At 28.8% G+C, this 14097-nt stretch overlaps 2 protein-coding genes across 2 annotated transcripts in view; one reads left to right on the top strand and one right to left on the bottom strand.

Moving 5' to 3' along the window:
• LOC100198350 (potassium voltage-gated channel unc-103) overlaps window positions 1-14097 on the top strand; it is a 64077-nt gene that overhangs the window by 27359 nt on the left and 22621 nt on the right. The gene's annotated exons all lie outside the window — the stretch shown is intronic.
• On the bottom strand, window positions 5957-8267 carry LOC136087442 (uncharacterized). Its single transcript, XM_065810213.1, has 3 exons — window positions 7069-8267; window positions 6628-6906; window positions 5957-6511 (listed from the first exon to the last, which is right to left on the bottom strand). The coding sequence occupies exons 1-3, from the start codon at window positions 7321-7323 to the stop codon at window positions 5957-5959; spliced, it is 1089 nt and encodes a 362-aa protein (XP_065666285.1). The 5' UTR covers window positions 7324-8267.

Below are 14097 nucleotides of genomic sequence, written 5' to 3'. Positions count from 1 at the left end.
AAGGAAAGTTAGTTGCTATGTGCATCATAAAGTAAATTTATTTTATTTTTTTATTAATACAAACAATTATTTTACTTTTTTGTAATTAAAATCTCATTTTGTTTTTTTTTCGTCTTCTGGCGCCCCTATTATCTTGGCGCCCGAGACACGTATGCCCCTTTTTCCCCTCCCTCTGGGCGGTCCTATATACATACATATATATATATATATATATATACACACACACACACACACACACACACACACACACACACACACACACACACACACACACCTTCACACACAAAGCAGCTTAAAGTTAAATTGACTACTTTAATATTGATGAACTTTGAAAAACAAAAATGTTAAAAGAAGGAACATCTGGAAATTTTTTTACATTTTACATTACATTTACATTTCTTGATTTGGAACTTATCTCTATGTATAGTTTAGATTATGAGATTATTAGATTTGGAACTTATCTCTATGTATAGTTTAGATTATGAGATTATTAGATTTGGAACTTATCTCTATGTATAGTTTAGATTATGAGATTATTAGGTTTGGAACTTATCTCTATGTATAGTTTAGATTATGAGATTATTAGATTTGGAACTTATCTCTATGTATAGTTTAGATTATGAGATTATTAGATTTGGAACTTATCTCTATGTATAGTTTAGATTATGAGATTATTAGATTTGGAACTTATCTCTATGTATAGTTTAGATTATGAGATTATTAGATTTGGAACTTATCTCTATGTATAGTTTAGATCCATTGGTCATATAACTTCTCTTCTAATTTACAAAAAAAATGTAGTGAATAAATATCTGCTCGAAAAATATTTAACGTTTACTGGTTGCAGATTTGCTTATATTGTAATTTAGGCTTATTAATGCATTTTTGTGTATGAAATGATTATATTTTTGCATTCAATATAGAAACAAAATAATAAATAAAAAGATATTTTCAAAACAATTGACATAGGGCCGTGGTTACCAAGACCAAATCCGATGCATCGGCAAAATGGTCGATGCTTCAGCAGACCAATGCCGATGCATCGGTTCACCTCTAGAAATAACATAAAATAGATAGCCATTTTTTGATCCACCGCACAGTTGGCTGGATTTTAGACATACGGTGAACAACAATAACGTTGTTAAATGCTTAGACTATCATTTTATTTCGAAGTATATTTACTTTTATTTTATATTTTAAATTATTACAAATACTGAAAATACTTTAACAAACCTTAAAGAACGCAGATATTGAATACGAGATAATTTCCTGGAATATTGAAATAAACTTGGAACTATAAATTAAAACCAATTTTTTCTATTTTTATACTGGTATTTTTTTATGGCTTTTTATAGGGTTTTTTTCAAAAGCCTTCCTTTTTCCCTTCGAACCTGAAACAAAAAAAGTATAGTATACGGGGTCATTACCCTTAATATAATTGAATTGACTTTGGCTATGAGGTTGTGTACTAGCTTAGAGCTAATTAAAAATTTATTACCAAAATTAAAAGATCACCAGTCATTCAGGTATCACCAATATACACCTTTAAACACAAAGACACCATCGAGACTAAAATTAAACATTGCCAAATTTAAAGAAATAGCCAGAAGTTTAAAAGTTATAATTCAGAAAGTTAACTACCGAATTGAAAAGAAATGAGAGTTAACTATCTCTTTGAAAAGGAATTTTAGAAATGTCGTAAGTATTATACGCCAATAACTTTTAAGCAAAGTGATATTTTATGATAAAATTTTAAATAGTTTTTACTACATTTTTCAAAATAATGTAAATAATGATATTAAAAAATAAATTTTTCTATGTTTATAGCTATAACATTTTACGATGTACTTTTATAAAGAACTCCGAATCTTTTTTATCTTTTAAATCATATCTGAATGATAATTTGTTATATATTATATCTAAATATCACTATGATTGGTTAAAATTTTGAAGATTTTAATTTTCTCTAAAATTATTTAATCAATTATAACAATCATTTTCAAATGATATGCACATATTTAATTTTTATTTTACCAAACTAAAGTTATGCCTTTACAATACAACATCCCAGCAGCACAAAGACGTCTATTAGACGTCTCAACATCATCTTAGACGGATGTCTAAAAGACATCTAAAAGTCATCGAAAATGTTAACAACTTTTAGACGTATAAATTCTGACGTCATTGAGACATCTCATTTCAGAAATCATAAAAACATCATGATATTCACATCTTTTAGACGTCTGAACTCAGTCTTTATCAAAACATCTTATATTAGTCATCTTTGAGACATTCTGTTTTCAAGCTGTCTTAAAGACACCTCTTATCTATAGTTTTAAGTCGGCTACTCATATATAAAATGAGTAGTCGTCTTAAAACTACTGATAAGAGGTGTCTTTAAGACATCTTGAAACCAGAATGTCTAATAATACAATATTGTCATAATAATACACCTACTATGTGATCTGTGCAGATGTGATCTGTGAAACAAAGATCTGTCAGATGGCTTCAAGACATCTCACCTCGTGTCAGTAATCTTAAAAAGGGCTAATTTCCTGTTACAAAAATTACTAGGAGTACCATTTTTGTACTAATTTATTGTATTATATACTAATAAATTATAATTGGACAACTTATTGTTTTCTATGCCAATACAGTATAATACAATAAATTTATAATATGCTAATACATTATAAATTTCTAATTTATTGTTTTATATGCTAAATACATTATGTTTTGTTCTAAAAAAATTTAATAGACATAATAGAAGATATAATTAAAATTAAAATTAAAACTATATACTTACTTTTAAATATTATTTTAATTCGGCGTTCTTTTAAGCTGGAGCGTTTCTAAGAATGTTTTGAACTTTCTTATAAAATTCAGTTACTGTTGCTTTCAGAAAGTTATGGACCACAGCATTGAATATAAGACAGTAGATTTTCGTATCTGCAAATTTAATTTTTTTATTTGTCCCTTTACCATGGCCCTGCATGTTTAAGTGAGCCATTACCTCGTTGCTCAATACACGTTTCACGATGCTCTTTGCGAAGTCTTCCTAGTTGTAACAAGGCAAATTTGCGTCAGCTAGAGAAAAAATAAAAAATGTTTCTAAAAACATTTCGTTTTTAACGAAAACATTTGTATAAAAATACAGTAAAATCCAATAAGTCGGGTTTTAATAAATTTGACAATTTACGCTAATGACGTAAATCCCAGCAACATTCTTTTACGGCTACTATTTTAGTGCTTTCATCATTTCCTGAATCAAGCCCACAAATGGAATAAATAAATAAATTTTTGTATGCACTTTTAGGTCCCTAATAAACTTTTGTTTATTATGCACCTAAGAGTATATATTTAAAAGTTGTTATTAATATCCTCACTTTAACAGATAGAAACGAGTCATCCGAAAGGTTTTTTTCAAACTCCATAAACTCATCAGTCGTGTTGATCAAGTTCGTATCTTTAATCAACAAACAATTAGTTGGACTGCTTATTAAACTATTTCCCTTACTGCGCAAGTGTCGTTGCATTTCCCTTACTGCAAGTGTCGTTGCATTTCTCTTACTGCAAGTGTCGTTGCATTTCCCTTACTGCAAGTGTCGTTGCATTTCCCTTACTGCAAGTGTCGTTGCATTTCCCTTACTGCAAGTGTCGTTGCATTTCCCTTACTGCAAGTGTCGTTGCATTTCCCTTACTGCAAGTGTCGTTGCATTTCCCTTACTGCAAGTGTCGTTGCGCATCCAGAGAAAACCTTTCTGTTGAAAAAAATAAACCGAGCATTGGAAATCTGTAAATACAAAAAAGTATTTTGAATATGGGTCATTACATTGTTGCAAAACCTTTCAAAGGAAGAAGCATGTCATGGTAGAGAAGCATGTCAAGATGATGTCATGGGTAGAACTTTTACGCTTTCAATTAATTCAAAAAGTCTATTTGTTTTTTTAAACTAGAAGCTTACTTGATTTTGTATTTAACATAGGAATAAACTCCATACCTTCTTCCTCTTCCAACCAATGTCAGACATGCTTACTACAACAAAAAGGAAAGCATTACCCTTTTATTTATTTGTTTAGTATTGAATAAACAGTACATAATTTTACAAACCATAAAGAAGACATATCGTAATCATAAAATTTAAAGAAGACACTAATAAATATAATTTCATAAAAGTTTTCAAAGAAAACCTCTCCTAAAATTACTTTTAAAAGTAAACTGGTACCTGCAAATATATCAAAATGGGTTTGTTTTGTTTTTAAGGTATCTATCATGTAATAGTTGAAATCCCAACGCGTTGATACACTCATTATGAGCCCACATTCATCTCTTTTTAATTACCTTTGTTAAGCATACAGCAATTGAGATGATTGAATACTGTGATAGTAGTGCGAGAAGATTTTTTTACATTTCGCTATCATCTGAAGCATATAAGAAAAGCAAGGCAAGTCCATAAAATTTTGGCACATGTTCATGGCTGCTCTCATATTACTACCATTGTCTCGAAGAAAGTATATTGGTACTGCTCTTGGTAGCGACCAATCTTCAATTGACTTCTCAAGAGATTCTAATACTGCTTCGCCCATATGTGACACAGCCACAAACGGTTTATTCTCCAGTGTATATGATCGCATTTTAAAATCAGCAGTTAAATATAACAATCAAAATGAAATATAGGAATCCAGAGCGCGAGAAGATCATATATCTGTGGAAAAGCAATAGGATGGCATGCTAACAAACTCAGTAGTAATGCAATCAATCATTTCTCGTTTAAAATTTTTATACATAGTTGACACAATACTGCAAGAAAAAGTGGTCTTGCTCAGAATATGATACTGAGAAACAACAAATTTCATAAGTGCCTGAAAACCTTTTTTTTCTACGAAATCGTACGGCAGGTAATCAGAAGTCAAAATGCGCTCAATAGCTCGTGTTATTTCTTTAGCTTTTTCGTGATCAGACGTCCATGCTGTTTTCTTAGCCCACAGATCTGTGACACTAACTGACAGTTGTTTTTCAACTTTATTTTTTTCCTTTTTTATTCTTTTTGCTTCTTGAGCCTTTTTATTACACACTGCTGATTCCTTCTTATGATAACTTCTCAGGTGAGTAAATAAACCAGTTGTAGATGAAGTAGGACAAGATATTTTTGACTGCATTTTCCAATTTTACAAAAACCAAAAATAGTATCGTTAATTTTACGCCTATCAAAATAATTCCAAATGATGCTCCTTACTCTCTCGTCTTCCATATTGAAGTGTTTTTATATAATTTTACAGCGACTTTTAAATATCGAACTTTAGGGTTCAAAATTCGAATTATATTAGATTAACTAAACACATTCGATTCGAGTTCGATTATTGAATAAACTCGTACTCGAAACTTCGAGTTTCGTACAACTCTAATATATATATATATATATATATATATATATATATATATATATATATATATATATATATATATATATATATATATATATATATATATATATATATTAGGGTGGTTCAAAAATAGATCATGTCAAAAATTTGAAAAGAGCCCAAGCTTATGATCTGCCTTGACCCCAAAATAGTAAAAAATATTTTTTACAAAAATTTTTTTGATCATCGGAAAGGTCCCCACAAAGGGCAAAAGAGTCAATTTTTGCCCCGTTTTAAGAAAAACTTTACCCCGTTTGTGGGACCCTTAGATTTTAACCAATTTAAAAAAGAATTATCCAATAACATGGTAATGAGTTATGCAACTTAAGTTTAAGGGGCTCTTTTCATAAATATTTTTTTAAGCAACTTTCAGAAGAATGATAAAACATTGAAAATCATCAAAACATAAAATGTTTTTTTTTAAAAAAAATAAGTATTTGTTTGAATACAATAAAAAAAAAACTTTACGAATACAAAACAAAAACCAAACATTTACAAGTGTTTCAAAAATGAAATGGATCAAAAATTAGATATTAAATAATAGTATTGAGTGCAGCTTTGGCATGATCCAACTTTTTTCTACCATTTCGATTTCGCTTGTACACATGAGTAAAAAGAAACGTATCTTGCCTTTTCTCTTCTGAATGTGCTTTATTAACAAGTTGTTGAACTAATTTGACTGTTCTTTCTGAACAATCATTCACAACATCAAGATTCATGATGGCTGTTTCAAATTCTTGATAGAAATCATTTAAAATCCAATACTCTGCAGGAAGCTTCATCCATTGAACCTCAGCTTTTCCATGACCAACCATGTCAAATATAAGCCAGGACTTCTCTGTAACTAGTGGAACTAAACTGGAAGGCTCATCCTGTGAAAAGTTTAAGTTCTTCAGAATGTCTTTATCCAACACCTGTCTTTCTAAGGAATACTCCTCTATAGAGGGTCGTTTTAGACCAAATAGTCTCTTAGCCATGTTGCTACGTTCTTTACATTTCTGATCTGCTGATCTGCAATTGCTATAATGACTAAATATGGATAATATATGACTATAATATCTTTTCATCTGCCAGTATCTTTTCGTATCCTAATAGTTAAGGGTTAGATTTTTCAATGTTTAATTTAAAAATAAATAATATACCTACTTTTTGTATTTATTTAAAATTATATCTTTATTTTATAACAATTATTCAGACCGTGTACCTGCGTTGGAGCAGTTGAACTTAGCTCCGCTCTAAGAAACCATTCAGTGTAAAAAATGGAAAGAAACTTTGTCATTTCAGTGATTTCATCCTTGCTCTCTTCATTGATTTCAGGGATTTTTTCCATAAGTAGAAACAGTTTTAGGTAAAATAAACTTTTACCCATGAATCTGGCATGATTAGTAGTTCCTGGGTTGTGAAGTTTAAACCTGTCAGTGTGTGACAGTACCATCAATGTAAGTTTAGCCAATTCTTGATAATCTTTACGAAACTTTCCATCCTAAACAAATTTTTTATCCTAAGTTATAATAACTTAAATTACTTACTACAAATTTGTAAAACTGAAAAATTATATGTGAAGTACTACTTTACTATACTATTTTTTGGAAATAAGAAGAGATAATTAGATTTTAAATTAATTTATAAAGCTATTATTTCTCACCTTCTTAAAAACTTTAGTGCTAATTATATATCTGCAAAATTGAATAGCACTCAGCCTTTGTTCATTAATCCAGGAATCAACAGGAGTTGATAATCTTTTTAAATCTTGATTTTCAGTATCTAGATCATTCCAATGGTTCTTCAGAAGTTTAAATAATTTATTTTCTGGTCCTGAAGTATGACTACTTGGATAAAGCTCCCAAAAATGGGTAACATGACGCTCAAAAATATAGCGTTGACATGCAGTTAATAACATAGGGCGCTGTAAGTGCACAATGATTCTGCTATAAGCTTCTTTTGCTTTACCTGTGTTGGCGCTAGTGGTATCAAAGCAAAGACACTGAACTTTATCCTCTAATCCAAAGTTAGAAATAAGTTCTTCTATAGCTTCTTTTTGGTGTTCTCCAGAACCTGAGTCGATTACTAGAATTCCAAGTAACTCGGTTTGTCCTTTTATCCTAGCAAGAACAGCTAACCTATCTTTTGAAAACTGTTTTCCTTCAGTAAGTTCTTTCACAATTTTTCCATCAAAATGAATTGTTATCAGAGAATTTGAAGATTTAGAAATGCTTTTTATATGGTCTCTGATTTAATTTGCACCCATTACCACAGCATTCTCTGCTGCTCTGTATGATGAAGATTTAGAGCATACAAACTCAGACATGCATCCTCCAGAATTGACAATAATACTGCTAAGAACTGCTGTATGTTGATGTGGAGTTAAACCCTCTCCAACTGCTGTGTGAGCAGTACGGTGCAAGATATCCTTTGGTAGGTTGACAGAATTTGTAGAATCAATATATGACTCAATTTCAAATTCACTATCACTTGAATTGCTTTTGTTGGTATTAAAAGAACTTAATGAATTTTCAGAATCAGTATCTGATACATTGTTTAATTTATTATATCTACATTTAGATTTATACTTTCTTTTTAATGAATATTGAAATCTCTTATCCAATCCCCCTAACTTTCCTTTCCTCTAATTGGTCTTTAAGAAAAGCTATGTCTTCCTCTATGTCATTTTGGTTTCTCAACCTATCTTTTCTTATTTTTTCAATCATATTTAGTGGGTTTTCTCCGATCCAAAAAACCTTTTTCATATTTTCTTTAAAGTTCTTTCTTTTTTTAACTTCAGCAGCGTTGTTTCTTTTGCTTAGGCTTTTCAGCTTCATCCAGTCTTGCACCATTTTTGTGACTTTGATCCTATAAAATGAAATTATTATTATTAAATGCTTATAAAAACTTAAAAATATATTTTAGTGTTTTGATAAGGTTATACAGTTTGATCTATCATTACCTTAGCTTCTGAGTTGTAATTACTTCAAATCCACGACGTGTCCATGGAACTACAAGTTTAGATATTATGCAGCAATGTAACTGACTGGTAGGACAATTTGGTGAGAATGATCCACTTTTGTTTGGACATCCTACAATAAAACTCAGTTTAACTTCAGGTTTAGATTTTCTCAGAAAGTTGTAGTATTGAAGAATTTCTTGTGTAGTTGCAAATTTGTTGTTAGGAATAGTACAATTTCTTTTTCCCACTAAAAAAGTATCATCAACTCTTTCAATTTTCTTTTTGGGTGGCATCATATAAATTACTAATATTTTATGTTAGTCTAAAATTAAATGTTACATATAAGTATGTTAGATGAAATAATAAGATTATATTTTAATTTTGAAAATGAAATATTTATTTTTTATTTTATTTAAAATCTTTTTTATTCTTTATTTAAAACAAAAATTGTTTAGCAAAAAAAGTTATGTTTTCAAATATTAAATTATACAAAAAAATTGAAATGTAAGATATTTTGAAAATACCCACTGCTTTTTGCTGAAAAAATGAAATTCTTTGAATGTTTATTTTTGAAAAGAGACCCTTAAATATAAGTTGTATAACTCATTACCATGTTATTAAATAGTTTTTTTTTTTAATGGTTGAAGTTTAAGGGTCCCACAAGCGGGGTAAAGTTTTCATTAAAACGGGGCAAAAATTGACCCTTTTGCCCTCTGTGGGAACCTTTCCAATGATCAAAAAAATTTTGGTAAAAAATTTTAAGTACTATTTTGGGGTCAAGGCAGATCATAAGCAAGGGCTCTTTTCAAATTTTTGACATGATCTATTTTTGAACCACCCTAATATATATATATATATATACATATATAAATATATATATATATATATATATATATATATATATATATATATATATATATATATATATATATATATATATATATATATATATATCAAAATGAATAGAGGAATATAGACCCATTCTATAAAAATCAAAAGAGACACCTCTTTACTTTCTTACTAATGATTGAGTTTAAATCCAATGATAAGTAAAATACTTTTTAGTCAGTAACTAATTAAATTTATATAAAATGTAAAATCATAAAAACTAAAAAGATATCTGAAATCTTAATGCTTCTCACAATATTGAGAGATAAAAAAAATATATATTTTATTATCTTAAATTACTAACAATGTGTTAGTAATTTAAGATAATAAAAACTTGATTTTCATAAAATTAAATATAGCCCCTCCAGCTATCTTTTCACATCTTCCATGAGCTTATCATCTTTTTCCCACACAACAAGAGACCACATTTTTATGCATATACTACAAAACTTTCCTATAATAAAAATATTTGTAATATTTATTTAAAAAATTATGAATTACAACAACAACAAACAAAAAAGATTATGTACCAAAAAAATAAACTATTAACAATAAAAAGAATTGCTATCAAAAAGAAAAACTATTATTGGACAGAAAAATTATTAAGAAAAAAACTATTCACTAAAATAAATAAAATAAAGTGTTCAAACAAGTATTTAATATTACAAATATATACAAAAAATGAGTTTTTAATTTTTTTTATTTCAAAGTGTTTTGATAATTGGGCTTTAAAAATGTATACATAATGATATTATTAGATTGAATTTAAATAAGCGAATTCTAAAGAAAGAATACAATTCACACTTTAGTTCAAAATATTGTGATGTGGAACAAAGACATGTGCAAAGAGGAAGGAAGGGGGGGGGAGAGTGGAAACAAAAAACAAAACAACATGTAAAAAAGTAAAATGAAAATTTTTTAACACACATGTAGTAGTTTAAGAATGAACGAGCAAGTGCATCACAAATAAAATTCTTAAATTTTTTAACACACATGAAGTAGTTTAAGAATGAACGAGCAAGTGCATCACAAATAAAATTCTTAAATTTTTTAACACACATGTAGTAGTTTAAGAATGAACAAGCAAGTGCATCACAAATAAAATTCTTAAATTTTTTAACACACATGTAGTAGTTTAAGAATGAACGAGCAAGTGCATCACAAATAAAATTCTTAAATTTTTTAACACACATGTAGTAGTTTAAGAATGAACAAGCAAGTGCATCACAAATAAAATTCTTAAATTTTTTAACACACATGTAGTAGTTTAAGAATGAACGAGCAAGTGCATCACAAATAAAATTCTTAAATTTTTTAACACACATGTAGTAGTTTAAGAATGAACAAGCAAGTGCATCACAAATAAAATTCTTAAATTTTTTAACACACATGTAGTAGTTAAAGAATGAACAAGCAAGTGCATCACAAATAAAATTCTTAAATTTTTTAACACACATGTAGTAGTTTAAGAATGAACGAGCAAGTGCATCACAAATAAAATTCTTAAATTTTTTAACACACATGTAGTAGTTTAAGAATGAACGAGCAAGTGCATCACAAATAAAATTCTTAAATTTTTTAACACACATGTAGTAGTTTAAGAATGAACGAGCAAGTGCATCACAAATAAAATTCTTAAATTTTTTAACACACATGTAGTAGTTTAAGAATGAACGAGCAAGTGCATCACAAATAAAATTCTTAAATTTTTTAACACACATGTAGTAGTTTAAGAATGAACGAGCAAGTGCATCACAAATAAAATTCTTAAATTTTTTAACACACATGTAGTAGTTTAAGAATGAACGAGCAAGTGCATCACAAATAAAATTCTTAAATTTTTTAACACACATGTAGTAGTTTAAGAATGAACGAGCAAGTGCATCACAAATAAAATTCTTAAATTTTTTAACACACATGTAGTAGTTTAAGAATGAACGAGCAAGTGCATCACAAATAAAATTCTTAAATTTTTTAACACACATGTAGTAGTTTAAGAATGAACGAGCAAGTGCATCACAAATAAAATTCTTAAATTTTTTAACACACATGTAGTAGTTTAAGAATGAACGAGCAAGTGCATCACAAATAAAATTCTTAAATTTTTTAACACACATGTAGTAGTTTAAGAATGAACGAGCAAGTGCATCACAAATAAAATTCTTAAATTTTTTAACACACATGTAGTAGTTTAAGAATGAACGAGCAAGTGCATCACAAATAAAATTCTTAAATTTTTTAACACACATGTAGTAGTTTAAGAATGAACGAGCAAGTGCATCACAAATAAAATTCTTAAATTTTTTAACACACATGTAGTAGTTTAAGAATGAACGAGCAAGTGCATCACAAATAAAATTCTTAAATTTTTTAACACACATGTAGTAGTTTAAGAATGAACGAGCAAGTGCATCACAAATAAAATTCTTAAATTTTTTAACACACATGTAGTAGTTTAAGAATGAACGAGCAAGTGCATCACAAATAAAATTCTTAAATTTTTTAACACACATGTAGTAGTTTAAGAATGAACGAGCAAGTGCATCACAAATAAAATTCTTAAATTTTTTAACACACATGTAGTAGTTTAAGAATGAACGAGCAAGTGCATCACAAATAAAATTCTTAAATTTTTTAACACACATGTAGTAGTTTAAGAATGAACGAGCAAGTGCATCACAAATAAAATTCTTAAATTTTTTAACACACATGTAGTAGTTTAAGAATGAACGAGCAAGTGCATCACAAATAAAATTCTTAAATTTTTTAACACACATGTAGTAGTTTAAGAATGAACGAGCAAGTGCATCACAAATAAAATTCTTAAATTTTTTAACACACATGTAGTAGTTTAAGAATGAACGAGCAAGTGCATCACAAATAAAATTCTTAAAATCTTTTTCATTTACAATAATTGCTTCAGTTTAATTTTAAAACTCTAAAGTAAGTTCACTTAGAAAGTCATGCACATTATCTGACTTGCTTTTACCAGAAAATACAAAAATTATGAAAACATCAAGACAACCAAAATATCCCACTATTGGCCAAAACTGGAGTTCAGTGGACTTTAAGTGCGGTAAAACATCTAAATTTATATAGAAATCAATCCTAACATTATTGGTAAAATAATCAGGATTTTCAAGCAAACACTTTTTAATACCTTTTTGTATACCAAAATGTATACAAAAATAGTTTTTAGCAAAGTTTTAGAGTCTTTAGCAATGTTGGGTGCCCGTTCCATTTTAATAATTCTAGCAAACTATTTACAAATTTATAAGAGCAATTATTTCCACTGATAATTTAATTTATATCAATTTGTAAAAAACAAATATGTTTTTTACTTATTTATTTCTGCTCTGTGAGAGGGGTCTGTATGTGGTCTGGATCCTAAACTCTCACACACTTAAGTGAGGGGAGGGTTCTGGGTGGCACCAATCAAAAGGGGAAGGGTCCAAATAACTTTTATAAATTTAATTAACATTTGTCAATTTCCTTTTGAGACCATAAAATTGTATATTTGCTGGAAAATCTAACACACGTTTTTGATAGTCACTATCAAAATTCAAATCTTATGGTAAAAGCATTAAAAAATCCAATAAAGATCTGCGCATGTTTCATGTTAGAAAATGAATGCTTGTATCTTTGTAAGCTGGTTGCCCCCTTCCTCCTTTGATTGATGCCACCAAGAACACTTGCCCCCCTCACCCTCACCTTAGTGAGTGAGAGGGGTCCAGACCACTGATTACCTATAATAAAATAGAATATAAAGAAATGATGGCTTCATTTTGAAATTAATTTAGGTATTTAGATATTAAGTATCTAAATTTCTAAATTAATTTAGAGACCTTCATTTGAACCATGTTGAAGGTATCTAAAAAGTTACTTCCCCCTTTATTTGTGCCCCTATCTACTATAAAGACTAGCTCTAGGAGAGGACAACCAAATATATCTTTCTTTTTGTAAAGAAATGACTTACAATTAATTGCACCCTTCACATAACCCAATTATCAGATTAGAGTGGCAATGGTTTCTAGTAACACATTCAACCGTTGATAATTGAAAAATAGGGTTTTTTTAAAATGCTGGAATTTTTGGTGTAGATTTGACAAGTTTATAATGTTTGCATTTTTCAATAGTTGGGTCAAATGATCTTATATGCTGTTAATCTTAGATCAAAACAAAGTGTTAGAAAAATTTACAAGTATCTCAAAATGGCTGAAAATTGGACTTTTTAGGCGAGTGGACATTTTGCTTTTAGATATATTTAAGTTCTAAACTGAATTAAGCTGCCTTTATTTTTCCCATTTATTGCAGACAGTATTAGCTAATCAGAAAACTTATCTGTAAAGACTTGTGGATAAATAGAATAATACTACAGTTTCATTTTAGCATATTTCAGGTCATAATTTTTTTCTAATTTAACATAAGTTAATAAAAACCACTTTTTTAAAGAGAGAACTATCCAGAAAATAGTTCTAGAAAAAATGAGACACTTGTTGATAGTGAGGAAAAAGTCATACAGCTTCAAAGTAGTCTGTTTTGACCATTTGTAAATTGAGGGGGCCACTATGTCATGTTTCGAAGGCTATAATTTGAACCGTTGTACTTGGAAGTCTGAAATTTCAAATTTAACCTATCTACATAATACACATAACAATATGTAAAAATCGGGAAAATCAGAGATGATAACCCACAAAGTTTTTTTTAAATTGATTGAAATATAATGATTTGACCCTATATTTAAATATATGAAAAAGTAATATATATTTTAGTATATAAAAAACAAGCAACAAAAGCGACCTTTACATACAATAGATATTTATCTATTTCTTTTGACTATGG

This window comes from Hydra vulgaris, chromosome 11 (assembly GCF_038396675.1).
Source record: "Hydra vulgaris chromosome 11, alternate assembly HydraT2T_AEP".
Lineage (NCBI taxonomy): Eukaryota > Metazoa > Cnidaria > Hydrozoa > Anthoathecata > Hydridae > Hydra > Hydra vulgaris.
The sequence above is the reverse complement of the archived record's forward strand: the minus strand, read 5'-3'. Positions and strand labels throughout refer to the sequence as shown.